At 38.5% G+C, this 27729-nt stretch overlaps 1 protein-coding gene across 1 annotated transcript; it reads right to left on the bottom strand.

The window, feature by feature from the left end:
- Nucleotides 1-27716, bottom strand: LOC127436857 (inter-alpha-trypsin inhibitor heavy chain H5-like). The gene is made up of 14 exons (XM_051691306.1): nt 27439-27716; nt 27268-27312; nt 25272-25435; nt 24253-24366; nt 22476-22735; nt 22067-22236; nt 20564-20680; nt 19817-19988; nt 18890-19202; nt 14768-15396; nt 14550-14600; nt 2086-2202; nt 1414-1791; nt 1-576 (listed from the first exon to the last, which is right to left on the bottom strand). The coding sequence occupies exons 1-14, from the start codon at nt 27559-27561 to the stop codon at nt 269-271; spliced, it is 2961 nt and encodes a 986-aa protein (XP_051547266.1). The 5' UTR covers nt 27562-27716; the 3' UTR covers nt 1-268.
- Between the last annotated feature and the right edge of the window lie 13 nt (nt 27717-27729).

Here is a 27729-nt window from a genome sequence, read left to right as displayed (position 1 = left end):
TCTTATTGTTAATATTTATTTTTAGTATAAAATGTGTTCCAAATACAGTCTTATTATGAACAAAAAATATACAGTATATATTCACATGTTGGTACAATAAAAAGAGTAGAGTAGTATGTCCACAAATTACTGAATATAAATCATATACTTCAAATGCTGCATTCTGGAGTGTGTGATGGTTTTCCAAATTGTTTATGGGAATATATATGTTTTATGGCTCTTCAGTCCACTGGAATCATATTCTGTGCATATGGTATATGTGTGGGTCTCAGTGTGTGTTGGTTCCATTAGCCCAGTCCCCTGTGTCAAACAGATGTGACACAACATAATCATTGTACTGTCCATCAATCAGTTTAGCTGCATTGTTTTTGACGAACCAACAGTCTACTGTCTGCTTTCCTGAGTATATTCGTCGACTCTTCTTTATGACGTGGACGGTTCGATTCTTCAACTTCAGAGTAGGGTAACTGGGTAGCATGACATTTTTCCCTTGTTTTTCCTGTGTGTTGTTTTCTACATCCATGCTGAAGTTTCTAGGAAGATGTGTCAATCCAATGTCCTCGTACAGGAACTGACCTGTGAGCACAGGAATACGTCCGTTATATAATATACAAGAAATGTGTTTGAGTTATTATCTCTGTTCAAAGTTAGTGAGCTGCCTACATATATCTCATTTTAAGGCATAATAGTCATGCTGTGGATGTGAAGACTATTCAAAAATTATGCAGCAACTTCGTGCTGCCAATGCTTTGGATAAATTCTAAGGCAATTACTCAAAGACAAATGCTTGTAGTGAAGCATCGAGTTCTTATGTTGGTGCATGCCGAAATTTCTCAGGCTGCACAGTATAACGCAATGCATGTATTAGCGGAAACTGCCATCTTTTACTGTCAGTTTTCTTTTTGACGTCAACTACTGTCATGGCAGACAATAAGAATCTGGCTGAGCATCGGAAAAAGTTAGTTAAACTAAGCAATGCAATAGTGCAAGTTTTAAAAAAAAGTTAATACAAGATGGCGGATGAAGCAAATGAAAGGTCGACTATTTTTACTTATATGTTCAATACTGAAAAGTATCAACCAAAATGTTTTTAATAAAACTAATAACTAACTAACAAGCAATCTAACTAGAAGTGGACTATTTTACCTAATATTTGTGTCCGATCTATTTTTATGGTTATTACAATATTGCATCATTAGCTTAGCAACATGCTAAGCATACAAAATGCGTGTATGCTTGCCAAGTGAAGTTGCTGCCTGTGTAGAGTGTTCCAATTCAGTTACCTATTTAGTTACCACCTTCAATTTCGGTTCAGATGCTGCCTTAGAAAGTAGCTGTCTATGTAGGCAGTAGACAATGAGTTAGCTTGATGGGTGTATGGAAAAGAACTAAAGTATATGTGTGGGTGCTTACCTAACAAACCATGTGTATTCTTGCTTAGTCCTTTGCTGTTAGCAATGTAGAAGCCCAGGTGATCTCGCTGATAGGGGGCTGGATTTTTGTAATGGTGGAATAAGATGATGAATTTGATGGTCCCTTGGATGGTTACTGTCAGGTTTGTGTTAGCATTGAGTACCACAGCCAGGTTTGCAGTTTCAACTGAAATACTGGAGCTGGAAGGAAGGATCATCCGGTCGCGGCCGTCCAGTATAACCTTCTGTGGGGTCACCTCAATGTACGAGCGAGTCGGCTTATTGGCTACTATAGTTATAGTTCTGAAATACGTCCTCTGTTCTTTATGACTGCCCATTGGGGCTGGAGCACCAATCAGCGCACCGTTCACAGTCACACCTAAACAACACACATGAAAACACTTTAAAACAAGGATTTACAATCTTTTCCAACCATTTGCCAAGCTCTCCTGTCACCCTATCTTGCCTTAACATGGAAATTGTCACTGGCATGATCACATTTTAAAATATTATTACCAAATACAGCTTGGAGCATGACAGTTTTCCTTGCATACAGGAGTGTAGATTCTGGGTGGGAATCTACACCCATTATTTATACATGATCAATGGAAACGTAAATGCTTCATGCAGATTGTTTTTTTTTTTTTTTTTTTTAAGTAGTCATGTTGTTTACCTGAGTGTTTATGGTCAGTCACCAGTCTGAGGATGTGTCCTGGCTCTCCATTGATGTTGAAACATACAGTCAGTTTACTGTGGGGGAACTCCACCACAAAATGAGGATCTCCATCAACTACAAACAGGTAAGAAGTAGGTGACAAAGAAACAATAAGACATTTGAAGCTGAGTATGGACCATTTGCAGAACTTTGTATGACACATGTTTACAAATTTGGGTGCAATACCTTAGTCTGAGACCAGTCAGTATGACTGAAATAAGACCCTATATAATTACAATAAAATTTTGTTACATGCAAATTAGTCAAATTATGTAAGCTTGCTGTAAATTTGCAACACAAACAACACCATTGAATATTCACACCCAACAAGTTAACTATGTGGTCCTTCTAAGGCAAAGTTTTATATGATATCACATAACATTTCAGCAGAACAGCGACTTTTAAAAGCTTTGACATTAAACAAAGCTTGAATGATGGGCAGTTATACTCATCTGATAAATGCTTTTAATAGATTTCACTTCCACCCTGTTCAAAACTTTAAAAAGACTCTTTGTGAGTACTGCAGTCTGCGTATAACCCCTTCAAATCTGTCTCACACATATACACTGTCTGTGTAAATGCATTTTGATGTACAGTGCATACCACCACACATGCTCGGCCTACTGTAACTATAGTAACATTTTCTGAATATATGAGTTGTGTTTGCTTGCGCAAAACTCTATGTCTAGCACTAGGGAATTCAGGTGATTGCCACAGTGTTCCTATCCATTTGTTAAGGTGTTGTGAGTTTTTATGCGTGTTGCTATGTGGTTGCTAGGTCATTTTGAGTAGGCTACTGATGGCCGGTTACTTTGTGGTTGCTAGGGTGTTCTGAGAGTTTCAAGTGTTCTGTTATGCTGTTGCTAGGGTGTTCTGAGTGTTTTTAGTGTGTTGTTATTTGTTTTCTAGGGTGTTCTTAGTGTTTTAAGTGTGTTGCTATGTGGTTGCTAGGGTGTTCAGAGTGCTGATAGCATATTACTCTGCGGTTGCTAGGGTGTTCTGAGTGTTTTTAGTGAGTTGTTATGTGGCTGCTAGGGCAGGGTTGCCAACTTTGGCTTCCTGGTTGGAGTGAGATTTTGATGACATAGGCTGAATAAATCACACATGCATTATTTCTATTAGTAAGCCTACCATCTTAAATTTGTAACACCAAACATGACCTACTCAAACCCTACAATGAAAAGAATTATCAGTTTTTGTGCACAATTGTATCAATTAACCTGCCATTGACCATTTCAAAAGACACACATACCCTATAGCACTACAAAGGTTTTTCCTGGGTCTTCAGTGGTAGTTCACCAACATGATCATCCTCACTCACAAATTGATTGATTACATAATTGCAATTATTTATAACTTGATTGTATGTTTACATTGGAATCTTGGTGTTATTTTGATAACCTTATTTTGATGTCACCTTTTGAATTTAAAAATGATTAGTTTTTTTTCCTTTAAGGTGCTATGGAAAATCAAACTATTCTATTCTATACTAATCAAACTATTTAATTTAATTCACCCTTTGTTTCTAAAGGGTTAGTCATAATGTTCTGACTGTGAGTAAACCACTTTACTGAATTGGGACTCTGCTTCTATTATCTGGCTTAATGATTTAAGTAATCTCTTGAAATACCTGGCAAACATGGTCAGTTTTCTGGATATCAGACATCAAGAGAACAAGACGAAAACATTGCTCATAAACTGTCCATATTTCATGGAGATCCACACGTTAAACCTCTTCTTTCATTGTACTTGCCCTGGTCAAAGTTTACCATAGTTCTTGCATGGTTTAACAGTAGCATTTAAGACCATCCTCATTAATGTGGTTAGGCCAGCTAGTAATTCTAAAAAATATATTCTTGTTGTAAGAATATTGATAGTCTACACAGTTAAACACAGTTGTAGTTAAACACATTTAACTACACATTTCACTGTTGTAAAAAGTATTATATTGCCTATAGATTTCATATGAAACTGTAACATTTCTGTTACAATACCTGTTGTTGTTTGGCCACTACAGTGAAAATATGATGCGTTGTAATAATTGTGATGTGTAGTTTGAAAAGCCTTGTAATTGATGTTGATGCATGGCACATTGTTGTGTCATTTTTTCATCATCAATAGGCATTCAAATAATAATAACAAGGCAGCTGTCTTGCCGTTTTAAAGTTTAGACTTCCTCCATAGCACTTTTAAGTAGAATATTCTCTGTAGATTTAGAATGGATCGCATCTGCTCTGCGATATCCAGTGAAGATGACTCTCTCAACAGATGCGCGCTATCCTGTACACTGGTGTGCGATGCGCTGGTCTGCACGGCACTCACATGAAACAAGAGGCACGTTTCAGTTAGCGCTTATAAAGGGTCGAATGAAATAGTGTCCCCAGGGGGTACCCGCTCAGGACACAATGCTTTTTACATCATAATTGCTGGTGGTCATATAAGATTGTAAGGTGTGTAAATATGTAAAATATTTTGTAATATTGTGGTTCAGTAAATCTATAGCAGATAGCTTGCCAAATGTAAGTTAACTGAAAAATACACAGAACAAGAATCTTTTTATTTCACGATCTATAGCTGTGGCAATATACTATTATGTGTAATAAATTATTTAGAAGTCATTAAATGTCATATTTACAAAGTTATATTGTCATACATTATAAAAGGATTTTGTAGGATTTTTACTCAGGCAGTGAATGTAGTAATCATTAAAAGTCCTATGAGCCAATGGATTCACTAAGAATCGCTATGACGTCAGATGCAGACTCTATTTTACGGGCAGACACAGTTCATCACGACACCGGGCCAAAATTCCAATCGTCATACCAACAGAAAAAAATCAAACAAGCAGATTTTTAGCTATTTCTTTTTTATTTACTTTACATTGAATGATGTTGTCTTGTCATTTGGAGTGAGATTTACTTTGGTAGCGTGAGACAGAGCATGAAAGCGTGTGTCTCGTGCCAAATGCGTGAGAGTTGGCAGTTCTGAGTGTTTTAATGCGTTATTATGCGGCTGCTAGGGTGTTCTGAGTGTTTTTAGTGCATAGCAGTTGCTTGGGTGTTCTGAGTGATTTAGTGCATTGTTATGTGGCTGCAAGGGTGTTCTGAGTGTTTTAGTGCAATACTTTGTGGTTGCTAGTGTGTTCTGAGTGTTTTAGGGCATTGTTATACAGCTGCTATGTAACGAATGAGGCTGGTATCCCTTCAGCCGACCACCAGAGGGAGCCCTCTCCCAAAAACTGACTCTGTACCATTTCCTCTATGGTTACTTCCTGTTTGAACCATATAAATAGCCATGCTCTTCCATTATGACTTTGCGAAGTATTGCCAGGTTCATTGCCTTACCAAGCGTTATTCTCATTGTCTGTCTCATTGCCTTCTTGTTATGACCATTGTGCCTGCTTTACTGGATTACCGATTTTGGATTACTGTTTTGCTCTGTTTGCCTGGATGGACTTATTACCTGTGTAATGACTACTTTGCCTGCTTCAACGATTACGTCTCTGCCTTGTGTCTTGGATTTGTCTGCTGATTGTAATAAACTTCTTGCATATGGATTCTACCTTCGCCTCCATGTCGAGTCCATTATAGAATACATCTCCACCAATGAATCCAGTGGAATTTTCTCAACTCCAGGCTGCATTCGCTCACCAGAGCGAACTGCTCAAATTTTCCAGGAACAACTGAACCACATAAGAGCTGAAAATGAGAACCTCACCCGCTATATCCGTTCTCTTCCATCTCCACAAGCTACACCGTTAAGATTCACTCTTCCTGATAAATTTGACGGCTCGCCAGAGAAATGTAAGGTATTTTTACGTCAGTGTAAAGTATATTTCTCCAATCAACAAGAGTCATTCAGTCAGGAGTCCAAGTAATGATGACATTACTTACCGGTAAAGCACTAGAATGGGCCTCAGCTGTTTGGGAGAGTGATAATCGGCTTCAAACGTCATTTGATTACTTCGCTTCCCAGAACCATGAAGTGTTTGAATACCCAGAGGGAGGTAAAGATGTCTCTGTTCAGCTGCTTCATGTACACCAGGGTTCATGTTCTGCAGCTGACTTTGCCATACACTTCAGAACATTAGCAGCCCAAAGTGGATGGAATGAGATTGCACTCAAGACTGTGTTCAGAGAGGGACTGAACTACAATCTGCAGGCCGAACTCGCATGTAAGGATGAGGATTAAACACTCACTGAATTCATTTCATTGGCAGTAAGGATTGATAATTTACTGCGTAATTCACCACGCTCAAGGATTAGCTCCAAGTCACAACCATCAGTCCAAAGTCAAGTTCAGGCATGCCCCGAAGCTCCTGAACCGGTTCATTCATCCTTCCACCTCACCAGCTGCAGCAGGCTTCTTCTTCGTTGAGAAGAAAGATGGAGGGCTCCGTCCATGCATTGACTACCATGGACTGAACACAGTGACAATCAAGTAAAGGTACCCACTCCCTCTTGTTCCGACCGCCTGCTGAAACACCAACTCTACGTGAAAGCAGAGAAATGTGAGTTCCATGTTACCCATTCAACATTCTTAGGGTATATCATTAGCCATAGAGGCGTTGAGATGGATGACTCCAAGATCAAGGCAGTCACGGAGTGGCCAAGACCCAACACTGTTAAGGAGCTACAACATTTCCTGGGTTTTGCGAACTTCTACAGGAGTTTATCCGCAACTACAGTCTCATCTCAGACTGTGGCAGGGAATTAATATCATCACAGACTTTAAAGGGAATAAAAACTCTGCCGTGAACACCACTGCTTCTCTCCCGGATGAGCTAAATATTTTTATGCACGGTTTGAGGGAAATAACACCGCCCTCGCAGAGAGAGCTCTCGCGGCCAAACCTATAGAGGTTAGTTCACTCTCCGTCTCTGTAGCGGATGTAACCCGATCCTTCCAATGGGTGAATATCCGTAAAGCCGCGGGTCCAGACGGCATTCCGGGCCACGTCATCAGAGCGTGTGCGAACCAACTGGCTGGTGTTTTTATGGACATTTTCAACCTTTCCCTCTCTTTGTCTGTAGTCCCCACATACTTTAAAATGTCCACCATTGTGCCTGTACCAAAGCAATCCAAAATCACTTGCTTAAATGACTGGTGTCCTGTTGCTCTGACCCCCATCATCAGCAAATGCTTTGAGAGACTAATCAGAGATTACATCTGCTCTGTGCTGCCTCCATCATTGGACCCATTGCAGTTTGCTTACCGCAAAAACCGCTCCACTGATGATGCCATTGCATCTACAATACACACTGCTCTCTCCCACCTGGAAAAAAGGAACACTTATTTGAAAATGCTGTTTGTAGACTACAGCTCAGCATTCAACACCATAGTGCCCTCCAAGCTTGATGAGAAACTCCGGGCTCTGGGCGTAAACAGCTCGCTGTGCAGCTGGATCCTGGACTTCCTGTCAAGCAGACGCCAGGTGGTTAGAATGGGCAGTAACATCTCCTCATCACCCTCAACACTGGAGCCCCGCAGGGCTGTGTTCTTAGCCCACTCCTGTATTCCCTGTAAATACATGACTGTGTGGCAACACATAGCTCCAATGCCATCATTAAGTTTGCTGATGATACGATGGTGGTAGGTCTGATCACTGACAATGATGAAACAGCATACAGAGAGGAGGTGCACACTCTGACCCTCTGGTGTCAGGAGCACAACCTCTCCCTCAACGTCAGTAAGACAAAGGAGCTTGTGGTGGACTTCAGGAGAAGAGAAACAGCCCCATCACCATCAATGGAGCACCAGTGGAGAGAGTCAGCAGCTTCAAGTTCCTGGGTGTCCACATCACTGAGGAACTCACATGGTCCGTCCACACTGAGGCCGTTGTGAAGAAGGCTCATCAGCACCTCTTCTTCCTGAGACAGCTGAGGAAGTTTGGAATGAACTGCCACATCCTCACACGGTTCTACACCAGCACTGTAGAGAGCATCCTGACTGGCTGCATCTCCGCCTGGTACGGCAATAGCACCGCCCACAACCGCATAGCCCTGCAAAGGGTGGTGTGAACTGCCAGACACATCATCGGAGGTGAGCTTCCCTCCCTCCAGGACAAATACACCAGGCGGTGTGTGAAAAAAGCACGAAGGATCATCAGAGACTCCAGCCACCCGAGCCATGGGCTGCTCTCACTGCTACCATCGGGCAGGTGGTATCGCAGCATCAGGACCCACACCAGCCGAGTTCATGACAGCTTCTTCCCCCAAGCAATCAGACTTTTGAACTCTTGATCTCCCACGATCAAAATACATCAGCACTGCACTTTATTACTCTTATTATCTCACACTGGACTATCATAAATTATATTCTCTTAACAACACACTGGCAACTGACTATCAAACGACGGCCTGAATGTCAATACAGTACAATACAACCTACTGTATATTTTATATATACTATATATACTATTTTTTTATTGTATAATGTGTATTCTGTATTGTATGTATTGTATAATGTACATTGTATGTTATTATTTGTATATTGTGTTGTGTGTAATTATGTGTATATTAGATTTTAAATTGTGTTGTGTAAATTTGATGTTTATTGTAGATTGGTATATGTCTCATCACTGTCACGACTGCTATGTTGCTCGGAATTGCACCCAAGAATTTCACACACTATTGCACTTGTGTATATGGTTGTGTGACAATAAAAGTCATTTGATTTGATTTGACCATAAGAACCTCGAATACATCAAGGGAGTAAAATGTCTTAATCCACGACAAGCCCGATGGTCACTCTTCTTCACAAAGTTCCAATTCACAGTCACCTACCACCCTGGCAGTAAGAACTGCAAAGCTGATGCTTTCTCTCGTCATCATGATCCCCTTCACAACACACCTCAAAACAAATTTATACTCCCACCTTCTGTCATCATCACACCCATAAGCTGGGACATCATGGAAAAGACCCAAAGAGCCCAACAAGCAGATCCTGCACCACCTGAATGCCCTCCAACAAAACAGTATGTACCACGCACTATGCCAAAGAACAATCCAATGGATCCATACCTCCCTCAGCACTATAAGCCTGGTACGTAACTCATTTTGGTGGCCTTCAATCATTAATGATGTCACTGCATACGTAAAGCATGTCAAGTTTGTGCAAAGTCTAAAACCCCCAGAGAACTGCCAGCCGGCCTGCTACAGCCACTGCCTATCCCTCAGAGACCCTGGTCCCACCTGTCCATCGAATTCATCACCAATCTACCAAACCCCAATTGGTATACCACCATCTTTGTTATCATTGATCATTTCTCTAAGTCATGCAGACTAATCCCCATGAAATGTCTACCCACTGCCATGCTTTTCCACCAAGTGTTCAGGATCTATGGTCTGCCAGAAGACATAGTGTCTGACAGGGGACCACAGTTCACTTCCAGAGTCTGGCAGGCTTTCTATAAACAGCTGGACATCAACGTCAGCCTCACGTCTGGTTATCATCCTCAGGCAAACGGACAGGTGGAGAGACTAAACCAGGAAATCGGCAGATACCTCAGGTCTTACTGCAGTCGAGAACAACAGAGGTGGAGTGACTTCCTTCCATGGGCTGAATACGCCCAGAACTCCCTCACGCACTCATCTACTGGACTCACTCCCTTCCAATGTGTGCTGGGCTACCAACCCCCTATGTTCCCTTGGTCGGGTGAACCCTCTACGGTGCCAGCGGTGGATGTTTGGATCAGGCGGAGCGAGCAAGTGTGGGACAGTGCGCACGTCAGATTGCAGAGGGTCGTTCGGGCCTAACAGATCCAAGCGGATCGATGACCTGGCCAGAGAGTCTGGCTATCTACACGAGACCTCAAGTTGCGGCTACCCTGCAGGAAACTCAGCCCCAGGTATATTGGTCTGTTCAGAATTGTAAGACAAATCAATCTTGTAACTTACTGACTGGAGCTACCTGCTAACTACCGCATCTCTCCTTCCTTTCATGTGTCATTGTTGAAACCTGTCCACCCGACATCTGGCCCTGGAACCACAGATCCTGAGCCTCCTCCTCCATTGGAGATAGACGGATCACTTGCTTACATGGTCAGAGAGATCACAGACTTACATCGTCGAGGGGGCCAGATGCAGTACCTGGTGGACTGGGAAGGTTATGGACCAGAGGAGAGACCTTGGGTAGCCGCCAAGGACATTCTGGACCCATTATTGACTCATGACTTCCACCGAGTGCACCCGAATCGTCCTGCACCATGACCAAGGGGACGACCCAGAAGAAGAACACCGGGACCGATTACCTGTGTAATGACTACTTTGCCTGCTTCAACGATTACATCTCTGCCTTGTGTCTTGAATTTGTCTGCTGATTGTAATAAACTCCTTGCATATGGACCCTACCTTTGCCTCCATGTCGAGTCCATTACATGCTAGGGTGTTCTGAGTATTTTAGTGCAATACTTTGCAGTTGCTAGGGTGTTCTGAGTGTTTTAGTGCATTGTTATGAGGTTTCGAAGGTCAGGATTTCTTACAGTCATGGAAATCCTGGAAAAGTCATGGAATTTAGAAATTGTGTTTTCCAGGCCTGGAAATGTCATGGAAAAACAAGTTAACACAATGTTTTGGAAAAGTCATGGGATTTTTTAACAAAATATTTTCAGCAATAAGCGCTACCCAGAGCCCGCACAGAGCAGCAGTATGCAAAATGCATTGCTGTGTAAACTGACTAGTTTGTGAATAGGCATAGCGCCATGCGGTGATGCATTTTTGCACTTAACACTTGAAGTTCGCTCACGGTTGCTCAAGTTCATATGGATAATGTATAAGTAAAGGAATTAGTAAATTTCATATAGGCTATTAAGGCTTTGTATGTAATAACTCACCATGTTAATTAAGCTTATGGTGATTTTGCTTGTGAGTCTGAGCACTGTTAATTGTCCACTTCTTTATGAGCAATCATTAAAAGTCTCGGTATCACCTGTCCCACACTATCCTGTTTTAATGGAAAGCATGAGAGAAGACATGCACTGGTTGTCATTGATGTCCCCTGATATTCCCCCCGGCCAATTTTGTCAAGTGCCGCATCTGTGTCCCGGAGCAACAGCTGATGTGAGGGCTCTCCGGCGTCTGTTTCAGGTCTATTTCTCTAATTTTTTACTTCTCCATTCTAATCTGTAATTATTATCATTAACAATTGTGTGAAAGTGATGAAAATACAAATATATACAGTATGTTTACTGTAGGCCTATATAGCCTATATATTTAGAAACGTTCTCAGCTGTTTGGATGTGAGACACTAAAATACTGTGTCCCGTATTGATTTAATATTAAATGCAATTCTGTTCGCTTTAGTACTCAACGATTCCATATTATACGTGACGGTTTAGAACAAAAAAAAAAAAAAGCTGGCTTTGCGCAGGTCTGATTCGCAGTTCTCACAAAATGTGCATTTGAAGAATTTCTCTCTCTGTGTCAGTGGTCAGAAAACAGTTTGCAAGAATTTTGTCTTGATTGTGAGGGCTACAAATAATCTCAGACCATCTCGGGAATTGCTCGGAGTTTAACTAACGTTAAATCCAGCGGTTAACATTTTACTGTACAAGTATAGTCTATACCGGTATATTTTTGACTATTTGTTTGAATAAGAAAAAGTGGTCAAGTGGGCATTTAAAAGCTGACAGTGAGACATCCAAAAGATGTGTTGACAGGACAAGACAAGGCAAAAACAATGTGTTCACAGCAAAAAAAAAAAAAAAAATAATGAAAATAAAAAATAAATAAATAAAACTTTCTTGAATTGTTACAAAGCAAATGCTGTGTGTCATTGCTTTAGTGCTATTGTATAAGTGCATGTTTTGACTGTTATATACACAATGCTGAATTTTATTTTTCACAAAAACTAGGGCTGTCAATCGATTAAATTTTTTATTAATTAATTAAATGATAAGGCAAGTAATTAATCTAATTAACCGAAATTGATTACATATAAATATTTGCTGAGAAATCCACTCAAATAACAATAATTCAATAATAATAATAATATAAAATGATCAAATAATTATAAATAGTTATATATAAATAATTATAAAAAATAATAATTCAGATACTTAAAATGCATTACATTATTGTGGCAGACAAGTAAAGCAAAAGTGGCTTTAGAAGGGAATATATTTATTTCCATATTACTGAACATAATCCTGTCATTGGCCTGCAGTTCACAGCAATCCATTTTGCAGTTGAATTAGTCAATCTTTCAGAGATATATTTGACTATAAGGGCTTTTCTAAGGACGTGTAAGTGTAAATGTGCGTCAGACAAATGCTTTTAGAGCGCTTTGGTTGCGTGACTTGTGTCGTGCCATAAACACAGCGTTTTTAGGTCACTGTGTCAAGTAAAATGTGGTTTGCAACTTAGAAAAACATGTCTCGAGATCCGTGCATTCGGAATTGCGCTCCGTCCAACTGTGTTTGAACGCAACAATGCGTTGTAACACAGTACTAAGTTCGTGGGCAACGGAGGAGTCAGGAGACAGCAAACAGTCAAAGGTGAGTATTTTATTACTCTCTCTCAGGGTCTTATAAAACTAAAACAAAAAGGGCTCTTGGTGGCCAAACCTACAAATAGGTCAACAGTATAACACATATGTTCAGGCACAGGCTCTGGTCTCTCTCTCCCACTCTGACGCCCTGGCGTGCCTTTTCAGGTCTCCCTCTGCCATCACTATAATTAGAGACAGGTGTTAGAGATAATTATGACCCAGGTGACGAGCCTTACCGCTCTCTCTCTCCCGCAGACCGACACATGACCACGCCCCCCATGCCACACGCGTTCTCATCTTGTGATGTCGCAAGTGTCAAACAAGCCTGATTGTGATTGTTCTACAGTTGCTCTTAGCCCATTCAGCTTGAGTTTTGCTTACTGTCCCCTGCTGAAAATAGGCGGTACTTCAAGCTTGAATTGCTCTGGTAGAAAAATTCCTTATTAAGTTCCGGGGACTTGATTAATTGCGTTAATTTGTTAAACACACTATTTTTATATATAATTAATCACACCGAATTAACACGTTAAATCGACAGCCCTAGTAGAAACATTTGAAAATGCTGCAAAAGAGTTTTGGAATTTCATGAAAAAGTCATGGAAAAGTCATGGAAATTTACTAGTCAGAATGTGTATGAACCCTGCAAGGTGTTCTGAGTGTTTTTAGAGCATTGCTATGCAGTTGCTAGAGTGTTCTGAGTGTTTTTATTGTGTTGTTATGTGGTTGCTAATGTGTTCTGAGTGTTTTTTGTGCATTTTTATGTGGTTGCTAGGGTGTTCTGGGTGTTTCTAGTGCATTGTTATGTGGTTGCTAGGGTGTTCTGAGTTATTTTAGGGTGTTGTGAGATTTCTAAGGTGTTTTAGAGCATTACTATTGTGTTCTGTGTGTTTTTAGCATGTTGTTATGTGGATGGTAGAGTGTTCTAAGTGTTTTGAGTGCATTGTTACTAGGGTGTTTTAATTGCTGATAGCACATTACTTTGCGGTTGCTCGGGTGTTCTGAGTGCTTATAGTGCATTACTTTGCGGTTGCTAGGGTGTTGTGAGTGTTTTTAGTGCATTGGTATGTGGCTGCTACTAGAGTGTTCTGAGTGTTTTTAGTGGTTGTTATGCGGTTTCTAAGGTGTTCTGAGTCTTTTTAGTGAATTTTTATGCAGTTGCTAGGGTGTTTTGAGTGGTTTTAGCATGTTGCTATGTGGTTGGTAGGGTGTTCTGAGTGCTGATAGCTCATTACTTTGCGTTTGCTAGGGTGTTCTAAATTATTTTAGAGCATTGTTATAAGGTTTCTAGGGTGTTCTGAGTATTTTTAGAGAGTTATTATGTGGTTGCTAGGGTGTTCTGAGTGCTTATAGCTCATAACTTTGCGATTGCTAGGGTGTTCTGAGTGTTTTCAGTGCGTTGTTATGTGGTTGCTATGGTGTCTTTTAGTGTGTTGCTTTGCAGTTGCTAGCATGATCTGGTTGGTTGCAAGGTGATTAGATATGTCTGAGGTCCCACCACCAATGTAAGTCTATGAGATTTTTCATCAGTTTTATTGATTTTATTGATATGACGCGTGACCTTACCAACGAGCTTACGTCATCCCTCTCATTAACTATTCCTTTAAAATTGAATACTCTGGGACAAGGGTTTGTTCGAATGGCCTAAAGTAAAAGCAATAATAACAGGGATACTTGCCTTAGCAAACACCACTAATTATCAGCTCTTTTCCCATCACTGCCAAAACTGTGGCATTTCAATTAGAGCCTGTACACAACTCTCAGTAGCTATTTACTACACTCTAATGAAGCACCTTTACCTGAACAACACAAATTACAAACCACACAGTCCATGTGAACTGACACTAGTGCTGTTACATTACCACCAAGTTTAACTACAAGCACACAGTCAAACTGAAATGTATAGCAGATGAACAAATGTAGAAAATTAGAAAATACCAGATGTTTTGGATAGGGTGACAGACTTTTTGGCGGGTTTGCGTACGCCACCTGCAGATAAGAGGAAACAGTTACATGGTCATGGATTGTTTGAACTAGTGTTGAGTCACCAGTGCTGTCAAGGCCAACTGACTCATTGTGTAATGTAAGTCATAATAACCCCAAATCTGATGTAAAACAAGGATGTTCTACGTTTTGTCCAATTTAAATAAACATACTTGTTGCCTTGGCAATTGCAGAACTCGGCTTCGACAGTCCATTTCTGATGAGGCTCTGGGTTAAGCTGTAGTCATCTTCTGATAGCTGATTGGATGATTGAGGAGAGGGTGGTGCTTTAGTGGGCGGGGCTTCCATGGATACCGCCCCTGCTAAAGTTCCGTCTGCTAGTATTTGTGGTTTCTCCACAATCATTTCCGTTAGTGGCGTAAGGAAGTTGTACGTTAACGAAAGATTTGTAGCATGTTGCGTGTAGTTTTCTCGCTCTCCGCTTGTCTGGCTGCGAAGTCGTCCCTTTAGTCCATCTTTAACGCTCAGGTATCCCCACAATCGCTCCACATAACCATCTGAATTTGGACCCACTTCCGCTTCCACTAGCCGCTTTTCCGTTTCCCGCTCACGTTCCCGTAAAGACACATCTTTGTCCAGCATGATGCTTCTCTCACTGTTGCTGGCGGTAACCTGAACATGTAGTGAGTCTGAGCTGCGATTGGTCAACTTTCCCGCCACAACAAGCTCTGAGCCATTGAAGTAGTTTGTGAAAAGGTTCTGGGTGATGTATTCCACAGCATCCTCTGAGTATTCCACCCGGATATCGGATAACAGTGGTGTGCCAATCTCATCGTAAAAGCTGTAGGAGAGAAGGTAAGTATGTTGCTTCAGACTGTGGGTTAATAAGTCATGTATTCTTCACACTGAACTTGTTGAACTTATAGAGTAGGGCACAACTGTTAAGCCTTTTGTAAAGAGTTCTGACTTCCCATGGCATCTTATGTGACTTTTGACCTGTCACCTTGACTTCTTTACAAGATTAGCATAAAAATCAGATCTTCTAGAAGCCTTTCAAATTTTGAATCAACACTGTTTCACTATATTACTTGACTGTGCTGTTTATCATTGTGTTATCTTGCTTATAGTTAACATAACATGCCTTTTAAAATTTGTTCAGACAGACAGGAAAAATCTGAATTAATATATAATATAAAAATCTGTAGCATCAATGACTCAAATCGCTGTAGTTTCTCCAGTTGTGTCAGATTTTACTCATTTTCACTAACTCTGTCCCAGTATAGTAAACTATGTGGCAATGTAGTGAATAAGGAATGAAGAACCAAATGAGTGATTTGTATATACTAAACCTTTGTAGGCCTATTTATTTTTGTTATTTTTTAGTTATTTATTTTATTTTTCAAAAAAAATGTACGTGGCTTGTTATATGTACAGTTGTGCTCAAAAGTTTGCATATCCTGGCAGAAATTGTGAAATTTTGGTATTGATTTAAAAATATGACTGATCATGCAAAAAAACTGTCTTTTATTTAAGGATAGTGATCATATGAAGGCATTTATTATCACATAGTTGTTTGGCTCCTTTTTAAATCATAATGATAACAGAAATCACCCAAATGGCCCTGATCAAAAGTTTACATACCCTTGAATGTTTGGCCTTGTTACAGACACACAAGGTGACATACACAGTTTTAAATGGCAATTAAAGGTTAATTTCCCACACCTGTGGCTTTTTAAATTGCAATTAGTGTCTGTGTATAAATAGTCAATGAGTTTGTTAGCTCTCACGTGGATGCACTGAGCAGGCTAGATACTGAGCCATGGGGAGCAGAAAAGAACTGTGAAAAGACCTGCGTAACAAGGTAATGGAACTTTATAAAGATGGAAAAGGATATAAAAAGATATCCAAAGCATTGAAAATGCCAGTCAGTACTGTTCAATCACTTATTAAGAAGTGGAAAATTCAGGGATCTCTTGATACCAAGCCAAGGTCAGGTAGACCAAGAAAGATTTCAGCCACAACTGCCAGGAGAATTGTTCGGGATACAAAGAAAAACCCACAGGTAACCTCGGGAGAAATACAGGCTGCTCTGGAAAAAGACGTTGTGGTTGTTTCAAGGAGCACAATACGACAATACTTGAACAAAAATGAGCTGCATGGTCAATTTGCCAGAAAGATTTTTTGTGGCAAAATGCCACAAAAAAGCCCAGTTAATATGCCCGACAACATCTTGACACGTCTCACAGCTTCTGGCACACTGTAATTTGGAATGACAAGACCAAAATAGAGCTTTATGGTTACAACCATAATCGCTATGTTTGGAGAGGGGTCAACAAGGCCTATAGTGAAAAAAATACCATCCCCACTGTGAAGCATGGTGGTGGCTCACTGATGTTTTGGGGGTGTGTGAGCTCTAAAGGCACGGAGAATCTTGTGAAAATTGATGGCAAGATGAATGCAGCATGTTATCAGAAAATACTGGCAGACAATTTGCATTCTTCTGCATGAAAGCTGCGCATGGGACGCTCTTGGACTTTCCAGCATGACAATGACCCTAAGCACAAGGCCAAGTTGACCCTCCAGTGGTTACAGCAGAAAAAGGTGAAGGTTCTGGAGTGGCCATCACAGTCTCCTGACCTTAATATCATTGAGCCACTCTGGGGAGATCTCAAACGTGCGGTTCATGCAAGACGACCAAAGAATTTGCATGACCTGGAGGCATTTTGCCAAGACGAATGGGCAGCTATACCACCTGCAAGAATTTGGGGCCTCATAGACAACTATTACAAAAGACTGCACACTGTCATTGATGCTAAAGGGGGCAATACACAGTATTAAGAACTAAGGGTATGCAGACTTTTGAACAGGGGTCATTTCATTTTTTTCTTTGTTGCCATGTTTTGTTTTATGATTGTGCCATTCTGTTATAACCTACAGTTGAATATGAATCCCATAAGAAATAAAAGAAATGTGTTTTGCCTGCTTACTCATGTTTTCTTTAAAAATGGTACATATATAACCAATTCTCCAAGGGTATGCAAACTTTTGAGCACAACTGTATGGTGGCAGTTTACTGGTGAAATGAACATTAACCAGGTCTCATAGTGAAAACGTGACTCTATATACATCTTTGCAAAACTTGTTATACATGTCTCCAGGTACAATTCCCTGCAGTTTCCAGGTGAAATGAACACTAGAGGAACTATAACAACTGTGTGTTTTATTCACTTTCACTGAAATCATGACTTTAATGGCTGATTATGACTTTATAAATACTTATTTTTCTCTCTGTTACTCAGACCCTGCTATTTTATGATATCGACACACTTTTACTCAAACGCATCTTTCTTGAAACAACAGACCCAACTACATATATACACTTATTCCAACATTATTAACTTGCGTGGTAGCTCACCTGATAGGATGTTGGACTTAAAGTCAGAGGACCATGGTTCAAGTCCAGCTATGACCTCAAGCTGACATGAAACACAATCATAGAAGCAGCACGAAATGAGGTGGTTGCTTCAGAAATTGTGCTTTTTAGGTTTAGGCAATGATAAGGTAAGGATGTCTTTTTTAACGTCTCATATACTGTATATTTCAAAACACTAATTGTTAGGTTCAGGAAAAAGTTTTAGGTTAGGGGGGTATATTTAAAACAAAACACCATTTTACTCGCTTTTGATGCCCCCAGCTGGACGTTTCACTGGAAACCTGCAGCCAAATGTGTAATACAGCACATACAATTTGAATTGCAAATATTTTGTCATGTTCACATAAATTTCATGAGACCAGGCTGACATTAGAGGCGCTACAACAACAACGACTTGTATCATGAATAAAACAGCAGATTACCATTAAAACATATTGTTCACTCTGTTCCTCACACAATGCTATCTAACATAACAACAACATTTACAAGCTTGTAAAGCATGATCAAATTGCGTGATAGCTCAACTGATAAACTGTTGCACTTGCAATGCAAAGGATGGGATACAAGTCCTGCGGGGCACCCGAGTCTGCAGAAAATGACATGGTTGCTTCAGCGATTGCATTTTTCATCTCAAATTTGCATTTATGACACTATCGGTTAGGTTTAGGTTTAAGGTTTGGGGTAGGGAGTTCAGTTTTGTTGAAAACCTCATCTGTTTGGAAGAACAGTTAACTAGCTTTTAGCACCACTCAGTGGATATTTCACTGTGGAACTGCTGCGATACGTGTAAGAAATTTGTGTAATCTGATTACATATTATTTGCATTACCTATCATCAGTCTTTTAATCGGTTCACCAACCCGGAAAAACATTCAAACGTGTGGTGACCTCATGTTCCTCACCCTTTGAGCATAATTCTTGCATCAGCATCCTCTGGGATCCTCCTCGTGGTTCCACAGTTCTCCAGGGACATCCTTTCCAGCAGCCTGTAGTCCACATCATTACCCATCCCAATGGTGAAGAGGCAGAACTTCTCTTGCACTGTTGCTTTGGTGTTACCAAGGATGGTTGGACTCTGCACAACGCCTACCGTGGGCCGCCCATCTGTCAGGAAGATGATGAGCGACACACTGTTGTGATGGGCCTCTTCTGTGCTGGATAGGTAGGTACTTAGCAATGTCGAGCCTGTCTGAATGGCACTGTTGATGTCAGTGCCTTGGAAAAGGGTTTCAAATGATGGCGAGAATGAGAGAGTGAGTTAAACAAAAATGGAAAATATGTTTGATATTAAAGGAATAGTTCACCCAAAATTGAAAAGAATCATTGCGCAGCTCATATTATTGTGGACTTGACCACAGTAACCAATGCGTCACGCCATTTTTTTTTATTGACAAGAAAGCAGGTGAGACGCGAGCTAAATGCAGCTCTAATGTGAATAATGACTTACATTTTGGTCTGTTCTTCACTGAAAGCTACGTATCATATGTCTTTAGAAGACTTGGAATATAGGGCATTAACTACATTTGTGAAACTTTTATGGCACTTTTTGATGTTGTGTGTAGGTGTGTGTGTGTGTGTGTGTGTGTGTGTGTGTGTGTGTGTGTGTGTATGTCATTTTTGGAACTTGAGAAAGAGCTGCGTAAAAACATTCTTGACAAATGTCAGATTTTTGAGTTCCATGGAAAATGTAATAGCGTACTGGTTTGGTACGACATCAATAATGATGGAATGTTCATTTTTTGGGTGAACTATTCCTGTAAGTTAAATTAAATCAACATAAATTTTGTTTAAATGTTTAGCAGGGTGTAGGAGTGTGTAAAACTTTCTACCCCCTGTGGGTGAGATCATATAGATGAACTTCTTGGCATCACGTATATTGTTGGGTGTGACTGGCACTAGTTTGCCTGGCTGCCATACACGGATGCGATTGGAAAAAGTGACAAAATTGAAGTGATCGTTGGGCCGCAGCTCGCGTAGGATTGTGAACAGAGCGTCTTTGGTCTGGATGAGAGAGAGTACAAAAAAGAGCTATTATTGAACACTTTCGTTCAGAGAAGGGTGTATGTATCTGTATGTCTATCTATGAGGTCAGAAAAACCAGCTGGGAGAAGCATGTCATAATATCATTGCCTCATTGAGAGAATGGCACACTGCAAGTTTGTAACTTCAGGAATGTTGAATAAACATTTATAAGTTCAATGAGTCCATTTAAGCTGATGAGTGTAATTTCTTCATTGTTAAAATACTTAATATCTCAGCTTTAGTTTGAAGAGATAAACTAAATGTAAGCAATTTATAAGTTGATTTCCACCAAAAGTGTTTGCTTCCAACAAATGATTGCTTTTCGTTTGAGCATCCTATCCAGCCCAACACAGGAACATTGGCTCAACCAATGGCGTGAATTTTGGGTGGCACTCTTTTGACTAACTAATGGCAGGCAGGGGGAGTGTTCGGGAAACCTCTGGTTTGGTGATGCTAGTGGCATAGAAATTACACACTTTATCTAAGCCCTTTTAAGCCTAAATTAGTGATTTAAGTTTAGATGCTTCAATCAGTGTTTACTGCAGTTTATTTACCTGTTTGATTTTGGTCCCAAGCATGGAGGCACTGGTATCAATCACAAATACAACGTTCTTAGGCACGACAGGCAAGTCTTTAGGGGCAAAATAGTGCACAAAATGTCCATCCAGAACCTGAAAGACAGCAGATACTTTTACTGGGTGTGTAATGATAAAATAGTGAATGATAAAATTGATACATTTATAACAAAATAAATGTATTATAATTGTGTTATAAATATAATTGTGTATAATTATAATCAAATTATATTTAATTGTATAATAATGTGTATTCTTATTCTGTTATAAATATAATTCTGTATGATTGTAATGAAATTATATATATGATTGTATAATAACATACAATTTATCATGTTTATATATTTATATATAATATATTTTTAAATGAAATAGTATTATATGTTTTTTAATAGCCTATATATTATATAATTACATATTATATAAATCGTGTAATGATACATTTTACAATGTGTACTGTGTTTTATACTCATTCGTTAAGTTTTAATATATTTATTGTATTTATTTTTATTTTCTCAAAATGCAGTTCATCATAATCAGTTTTTATGCAGTATAGCTTATATCCTAGCTAAAGATATAACAGAAAGACAAAAATCAACTCAACCTGCAATTTATTGTGTTTATACTGTTATAATACATATATCATATTTTAAAATAATAATAATAATAATATATATATATATATATAGTATTTTAAAATGTGATATATATGTATTATAAACGCCTATATATAAAATAACTGTTAATAATTTTTGCATTAAAATTTCATCAACGTTTTGGTTAGCAACTTCATCTGCAAGAGTCAACAAGAAATCTCTCATTGTACCAAGCCCAGCCATAATGCATTGTGAGAAAAAAAATGGTGTTAAAATAGTGCTAAAATGAAATACAAGGGACATTTATTTATTTAATGATTTATTAATTAATTTGAATATTTTTATCATTTTTTTTACAATTTTATTATGTATTTAATAATATCTTTAAATATTTATTTAATTTTCCATGTAATTAATTCACTATGTGTATTTATTGATTTATTTAATGAAATTAATATGTAATTATTTATTTAATGATGCATTTAATTAATTCACTATGTATTTAATGATTAATTTTAATATTTAAATATTTATTTAATGATTTAATTTTGAGTAATTTGGCCCTCCATATTATAGCTTATATCCTCGCTAAAGATAAAATAGAAATACAAAAATGTACTTGTATAATAACATGCAATTTGTTGTGTTTATTTACAGTAAATGTTATATATTTAGCACAATAGCCTAAATATAATATATAATATAATTACATATATTATATAAAAGTTTAATGATACATTTTGTGTGTTTTATGTATTTATTTTTATTTTCTTTAAATCCAGTTCATCATAATAACTTTTTATGCAATGTAGCTTCTATCCTAGCTACGTATAGATAAAGTATACAAAAGTATACTACTTAAACTTTCTATTGTGACTGTGCATACCTGTATGTCCCCAATGCCCATTTCTCTCTGTACATCATAGCGCACCACAAACTCTCCTAGCATGCCATTGGTGACAATTTTGGCCTGCTGGACGATGTTGGGAGTGAAGCTGATCTTGCAGAAGGTTTCATTTTGTTTGACTATGGTGGAAACTGGTGGTCCTACTTTACCTAAAGGGACATTTTAGAGAAATAAGTTTTAGTAAAGGCCTGTCTTTGTTTTAAATGAACTGAAACAAAATGGGTATTTTCCCAAGAACTTTGAATGGAAAAATAGCAAAGAAAAATACTAAATTATGCCATCTGTGTTGCTGTTTTTGAGCAACAAAATGTTGCAATATTGTCAAATATTTTAATCCATACCAGCTACAACACATCTAAACACACACTAAAGCATCTGATTTGGTTACCATCTGCCTTCCCATTGCCATTGGAGGCTGGAGTTTTGCCATTTCGTAGGGGTAAGACTTCTAGGTAAGTGATACGGGAGTGCTCCACAATGGTAACGCCCACACTGAGTCTACTGACCAACTGCATGGGCCTAACACTGGTCATATGTTCATAATGGCCCAATCGTCTCTGGAGAAGCTCTTCATAGGTCAGGAGGAACACAGCACGGTTACGTCCTGGAATAGTGACCTCCATGCGAAACACCTCCATCTCACCCTCACTGACAAGGAGAGAAGCGAGAAAGCACAACATTGTTACTTTCGAAATGTCAACTCCTTGCCAAAGGAATTTCTTATGGTGCCTGCCAAACCACATTTCAATAATGATGATTTTTGAGTGGAAAAATAAATCTCAACTTTCTAAATTTCTTGCTCATTTCTGATTCACTCACTTTGAGGCAAATTAATTACAGGTGTGAGTGTTTTATCAATAACAGTATGAAGCATTTACATTGATCATGGTATAACTATATTGGTGGAGTTGTACTTGCTTGTTTTGAAGCAAGTACAACCCCCTGAATCTACACCCCTGTCTCCACGTACATATGGCAAGCCCTTTTGACATTTAATCATATTCAGGATATGAATTATAAATATAAATAATTCAGTTTTCACTAGTTAAAATGCAGTTTTGTTTTTTTTAAATAAGTGACTAGGTTTGCACTAGTAAAAAATTTAATTCTTGATTTAAAAAATGGCATTATTACTTGTGGAAATGTCCGTTCTTGATGTCACATTTTTTGGCAAAAGCTGGAACTTTTAGTATCTGTAAATCCTTTTTCACTAGTAGAATTTCAAAATGATCTGTCATTCGCGCTTTCCTGTTCAAAATGCAGTTACAGATATCTATGATTCATTTCTTACTAGTTGAAATTCCAATTTTACATATCAGCAATATACTACTTACTAGTAAAACAATCATTTTGTTATCAATAATTCCATTACTGATATCAGCAATGGAATTACAATTAGTAAAAATGCTCCTTTTTTATATCTATAATTTGGTATGATGTTAATTTGAGATATCTATCAAATTATTGTAAGTAGTAAGAAAGCCTTTTAAGATATATTTAATTACTCTTCAGTTTATTTATAATCTGAAATCCAGTTCCAGATAAATAAAATTATTGCATTAGCATTTTTACTAGTTGTTATTCAGTTGTTGACATAAGGAAATTACTTTTGCACTAGTAACAATATACGTATTGATATAAAAATATTATTTTTTACTAGTAAGAAGTATCTGAAATGTGTATTTGGAATTTCAGTTTGAAATTAATGATAGATTCCGTTGCTGATATCAAGAATTATCATTATAACTAGTGAAAATTTAATTATAGATACCTATTATTTAAATCCTACACATGATTAAATTTCAAAAGGGCTTGCGAAACATATACTCAGCATAACACAAGAGCGTGTTGTATTCTCCATGTTGCCACAGGGGGTGCAAAAGTGGACATTTGCGAAAAGTGTCTTCTTTTATGGTCAGTTTTCTTTCAGGTCCACTACTGTTGTGGTGGAACAGCAGTTTGAAGAGAATCTTGCTGAGCAAGTAAGTTAAAGCTAGTTAAAGTGCAGGCATGTTTATAGCTTGTTACATGATTAATAACACATCTGAATTTATGTCACAGAAATTTGATGGTAACTCTATCGCCCCCTTGAGTACCACCACAGTAACTCAAGATCACATGTTAAGAATGTACAACTTCCAAGCATTGGTTAGGCGTATCTTGACCTCTGCTCTGTTGAGTCCTTGATCTTCGGTTTGCCATTGGTTTCTCTACCTTCCTTCTTAATCTTCTTCTCTTTGGCCTTCACCTGACTGGGAAAGACTCGTCCTCCCACAATCCTTTCCCACCATACCAACAGGATAAAAAAAGAGACTTTTTATTAGTGCTATGGAAACAGCAGCATTTTATTATTGGCACATCCTGTAAATATCTCTCATACCACTGTTTGTCCGTTTGTGGTTAATAATAGTCTAAACTCTCTCAGGGCCTTCAAAAACCTCTCTCAGGATATAAAGACAGTGATGCACTCAACTATAAAAAAATTAAAAAAACACTGAACCCAAATGCAGTCTCTTTAAGGAGTAATTTCAATATGAAACTTGTGGCACCACAATGCTGTATAGGGGTTTCGTAGCTGAATCCCCCTGATTCTTTTGCTAGCTTTCTTTAAATACCCATACCAAAACAACCATCTTCAACTCAAGGTAATAAAACCATAAATTATAATTTAGCCAAATAGGATCCAGTGACCCATAAGGTCACACCTCATATGGGACAGGAGATAATTTTACCAGGGACCATTATGGAGGCACAACCCATCATAGGAGAACAGAATTCTATTAAGTTTGAAATCTTTATTATGATCTATTGAAATGCTGTGGAAATGAGACCATCTTACTAGTCGCACTAAGACAATTAAAATGATACCAAACATGAAAAGGAAAAAAACTATAATTCACAGAGGACATTATATGTGACATATAGAAATTCTGGGTGAACTTTTGGTGACCTGGGCCTGCTGGAAAGGAAAAAAGAAAGTGGAATGGGGGAGAAGAAACAAGTATGCAGGAGAAAGGACCTCTCCCGCAATCTTTTTCCAGAGGAAAGTGACATCAGATGTTGGTTTGTTATTTTATTGTGCATTGTTTGTTTTAATGTTTAAGTTGCAATATATGCAAAACACATATATGAAATGAAATATTTATGGATTGTGCCAGTCATATGTTTAAACTTTAACACTTACATGGTAAAGTTGGAGATGTATGCAGAAGAAGGGATGTGGAACTGAAAGACCCCTTGAGTTGCAGCAGAGTGTCTGTTGAGCATGCTGCAGGATACCGCAGTGAAGGCATAGCGTGAGATGATAGTGGTCTGGATTGACAGCTCCTGAATGTGAGGTTTAGTTTCCTGGAAGGCGAGAGCATGAATAGTTATGACCATAATGAAAATATAGATTAATATTTAGAATAGTTGTTCTAAAACATATGCGATGTAGCCAAGTGGTTAAACATCTGGTCTGATGGCCCTCCCCCCAACCAAATACCACAATTAATACGGTTACTGTTACTACATTAAAGCTGTAACATGGTATTATCCACTAGTGTCATCAAAATATAATGACAGAAATATTCTGAAAGCTTCTTACACTGTTTGAAAGAGATCCGGTATTAATTTATCAGGATTTTACAGTAAATGTACTACAGTGACTGACATGAAAATACCCACTCTTTTCAAAAAGGCCACCAAAAACACTCTTAACTTGGCAAAGGATAACGATACAGAATAAATGTAGTGCAACAACTTGTTTTCCATAACTGGTAGGGAATACATTTGTTGCAAGCTATGATGTTTAAAGTGGCCTTCATTGATGGCTTCTCTAATCACAATGGATGGCCAGTGCTGAAAAAATGTACTCTAAACTGGTGCACTATTTGTTAAAGTGGTAATTTACAGTAAATGTTAATCCCAGACTAGCTTGCTATAGCCCATCAAGTATTTGCATGTGATGAAAAATGTTACACCATTGTCCCTATATCTACACTGTAAGCCCTAATGTTGTCATTACTGGAAAAGTCAAGTTGTCTTAATTAAACATTACTTGAAATGTTGAGTTTTGGTCTCATAACTCAAATACCTAAGTCCTTTGAATTTATTATTATTATTTAAATCCATAGACTTAAGATTTTAAGTGTTTATAACTCATGTTGAGGACAAAACTGAGGCTATGGGAATACCCATAATGCCTTGTGCTTGAATTATTAAGAATTCATAGAGGTTTTAGCTCTTTTGTAGTATTATTTATGTTGTTGTGTTGCAACATTAGGGTGATCTGTGTCCCCTTTGGTGAAGTTGGACCAAAGTTTGGTCCTGTTAACTCTATTTCAGTTCACCTTGTGCATGTGCAACTGAGGTACAGGTTTATATGCATTTCTGTGGAGAAATAAGTTCATTTGCTGTTTGACCTAGAATCAGTTATAATCCTCATTAATTAAGCTGTGTTATTGTATGACCTAAATTTGAGTCCATTCAGTTAAATTAAGTTAAAACATCAACATTGAAACAGAAAATCTGAGGTAAGTCTACTTGCAGTTACTATAACTTTTAAAACAAAATTGCTTCTATATGAACACCAAGTTAAGTGAACTTAATTACACAAGTTTTGGAGATGCCATCACTCAATTCAACTGAGGGAACTAGTTTACTCAATCCATTGAGTAGAGTCAATTTATTAGGTTTTTCACTGTACAGTATGATCCCCCCAGGGAACTTTTACCCCACACTTGGAGTTATTTAGAAGTTTTTAATCAAAACAAACTATCTTTACAATTTCTATTTACACAAATTGTGTTGTTCCATCAAAATTCAATAAAATCAAATACATTTTTTCGATCGTTTTATGCCCTACTTCGGGATCAGAAGAAAATCCCATTTCCCTTAAGACCTGCTTTTACCCTGTTGTGCCCTACTTGATAATACAAAATTAAAAAATAGCCAGTCTATGTGAAACAAACAAAACCAGCAGAAAAGCAGCTTCTCTGTCGTTGTAAACACTTCACTCTCGCGCAACGAGTCTCGCGCTCAGGATTGCGCGGCTGCGCGCGAGTTATTAAATGTTACTTAAAATATGAATTGAAGACGACTTCGCAGACTGAATTTATTATTTGATTATTCAAAACTTAACGTCATCTTGACTATTTTGAGTGGCTATAATCCAGAAAGCGCAGGTTGCGCAACTTTACCTTGGTTAGAAGCGTTTTCACCTGCCGCGGGACTCTATGAGGACCCTGAAGACAAAAAATAACACTGATGAGATCCTAGAAGTGACTTAGTATTAAAATGGCATTTTGATATAGCCCACTAAATGCAAAAAAAAAAAAAAAAAAAAAAAAAAAAGAAAGAAAAGGTCCTACGGCATTTAAATCCATGTCAGAAATCATGTAGTCTTCAAGGTCCACATCCTCTGGAAATTCAGAATCCTCCGTTTGGCATTGAAATACCGGACACAAACACAAGATGAGTACTATGAACAACATTTTAAGGTAGCCTATGTTATTCTGCACTGGCTCGTCTCTGGAGTGGATCGAGTGTGCGTCCAGTGGTCGTGGAGTGTGATCGGGACGGTTATGGTGTCCCACCCATCCGAAGACAGTGAAGCACACGCCTTTTTGGAAACTCCAGTGTTTTTGGTGTCTAGATACTAT

The sequence above is a fragment of the Myxocyprinus asiaticus genome, chromosome 47 (assembly GCF_019703515.2).
Source record: "Myxocyprinus asiaticus isolate MX2 ecotype Aquarium Trade chromosome 47, UBuf_Myxa_2, whole genome shotgun sequence".
Lineage (NCBI taxonomy): Eukaryota > Metazoa > Chordata > Actinopteri > Cypriniformes > Catostomidae > Myxocyprinus > Myxocyprinus asiaticus.
The sequence above is the reverse complement of the archived record's forward strand: the minus strand, read 5'-3'. Positions and strand labels throughout refer to the sequence as shown.

Excerpts from the sequence above, each read along its gene's own strand:
- LOC127436857 (XM_051691306.1), bottom strand. The coding sequence starts at position 27,561 with ATGTTGTTCATAGTACTCATCTTGTGTTTGTGTCCGGTATTTCAATGC. Across the intron at positions 14,601-14,767 it reads TGCAATTGCCAAGGCAACAA|GTGGCGTACGCAAACCCGCC; the intron begins GTATGTTTATTT and ends TCTTATCTGCAG. Across the intron at positions 1,792-2,085 it reads GACTGACCATAAACACTCAG|GTGTGACTGTGAACGGTGCG; the intron begins GTAAACAACATG and ends TGTGTTGTTTAG.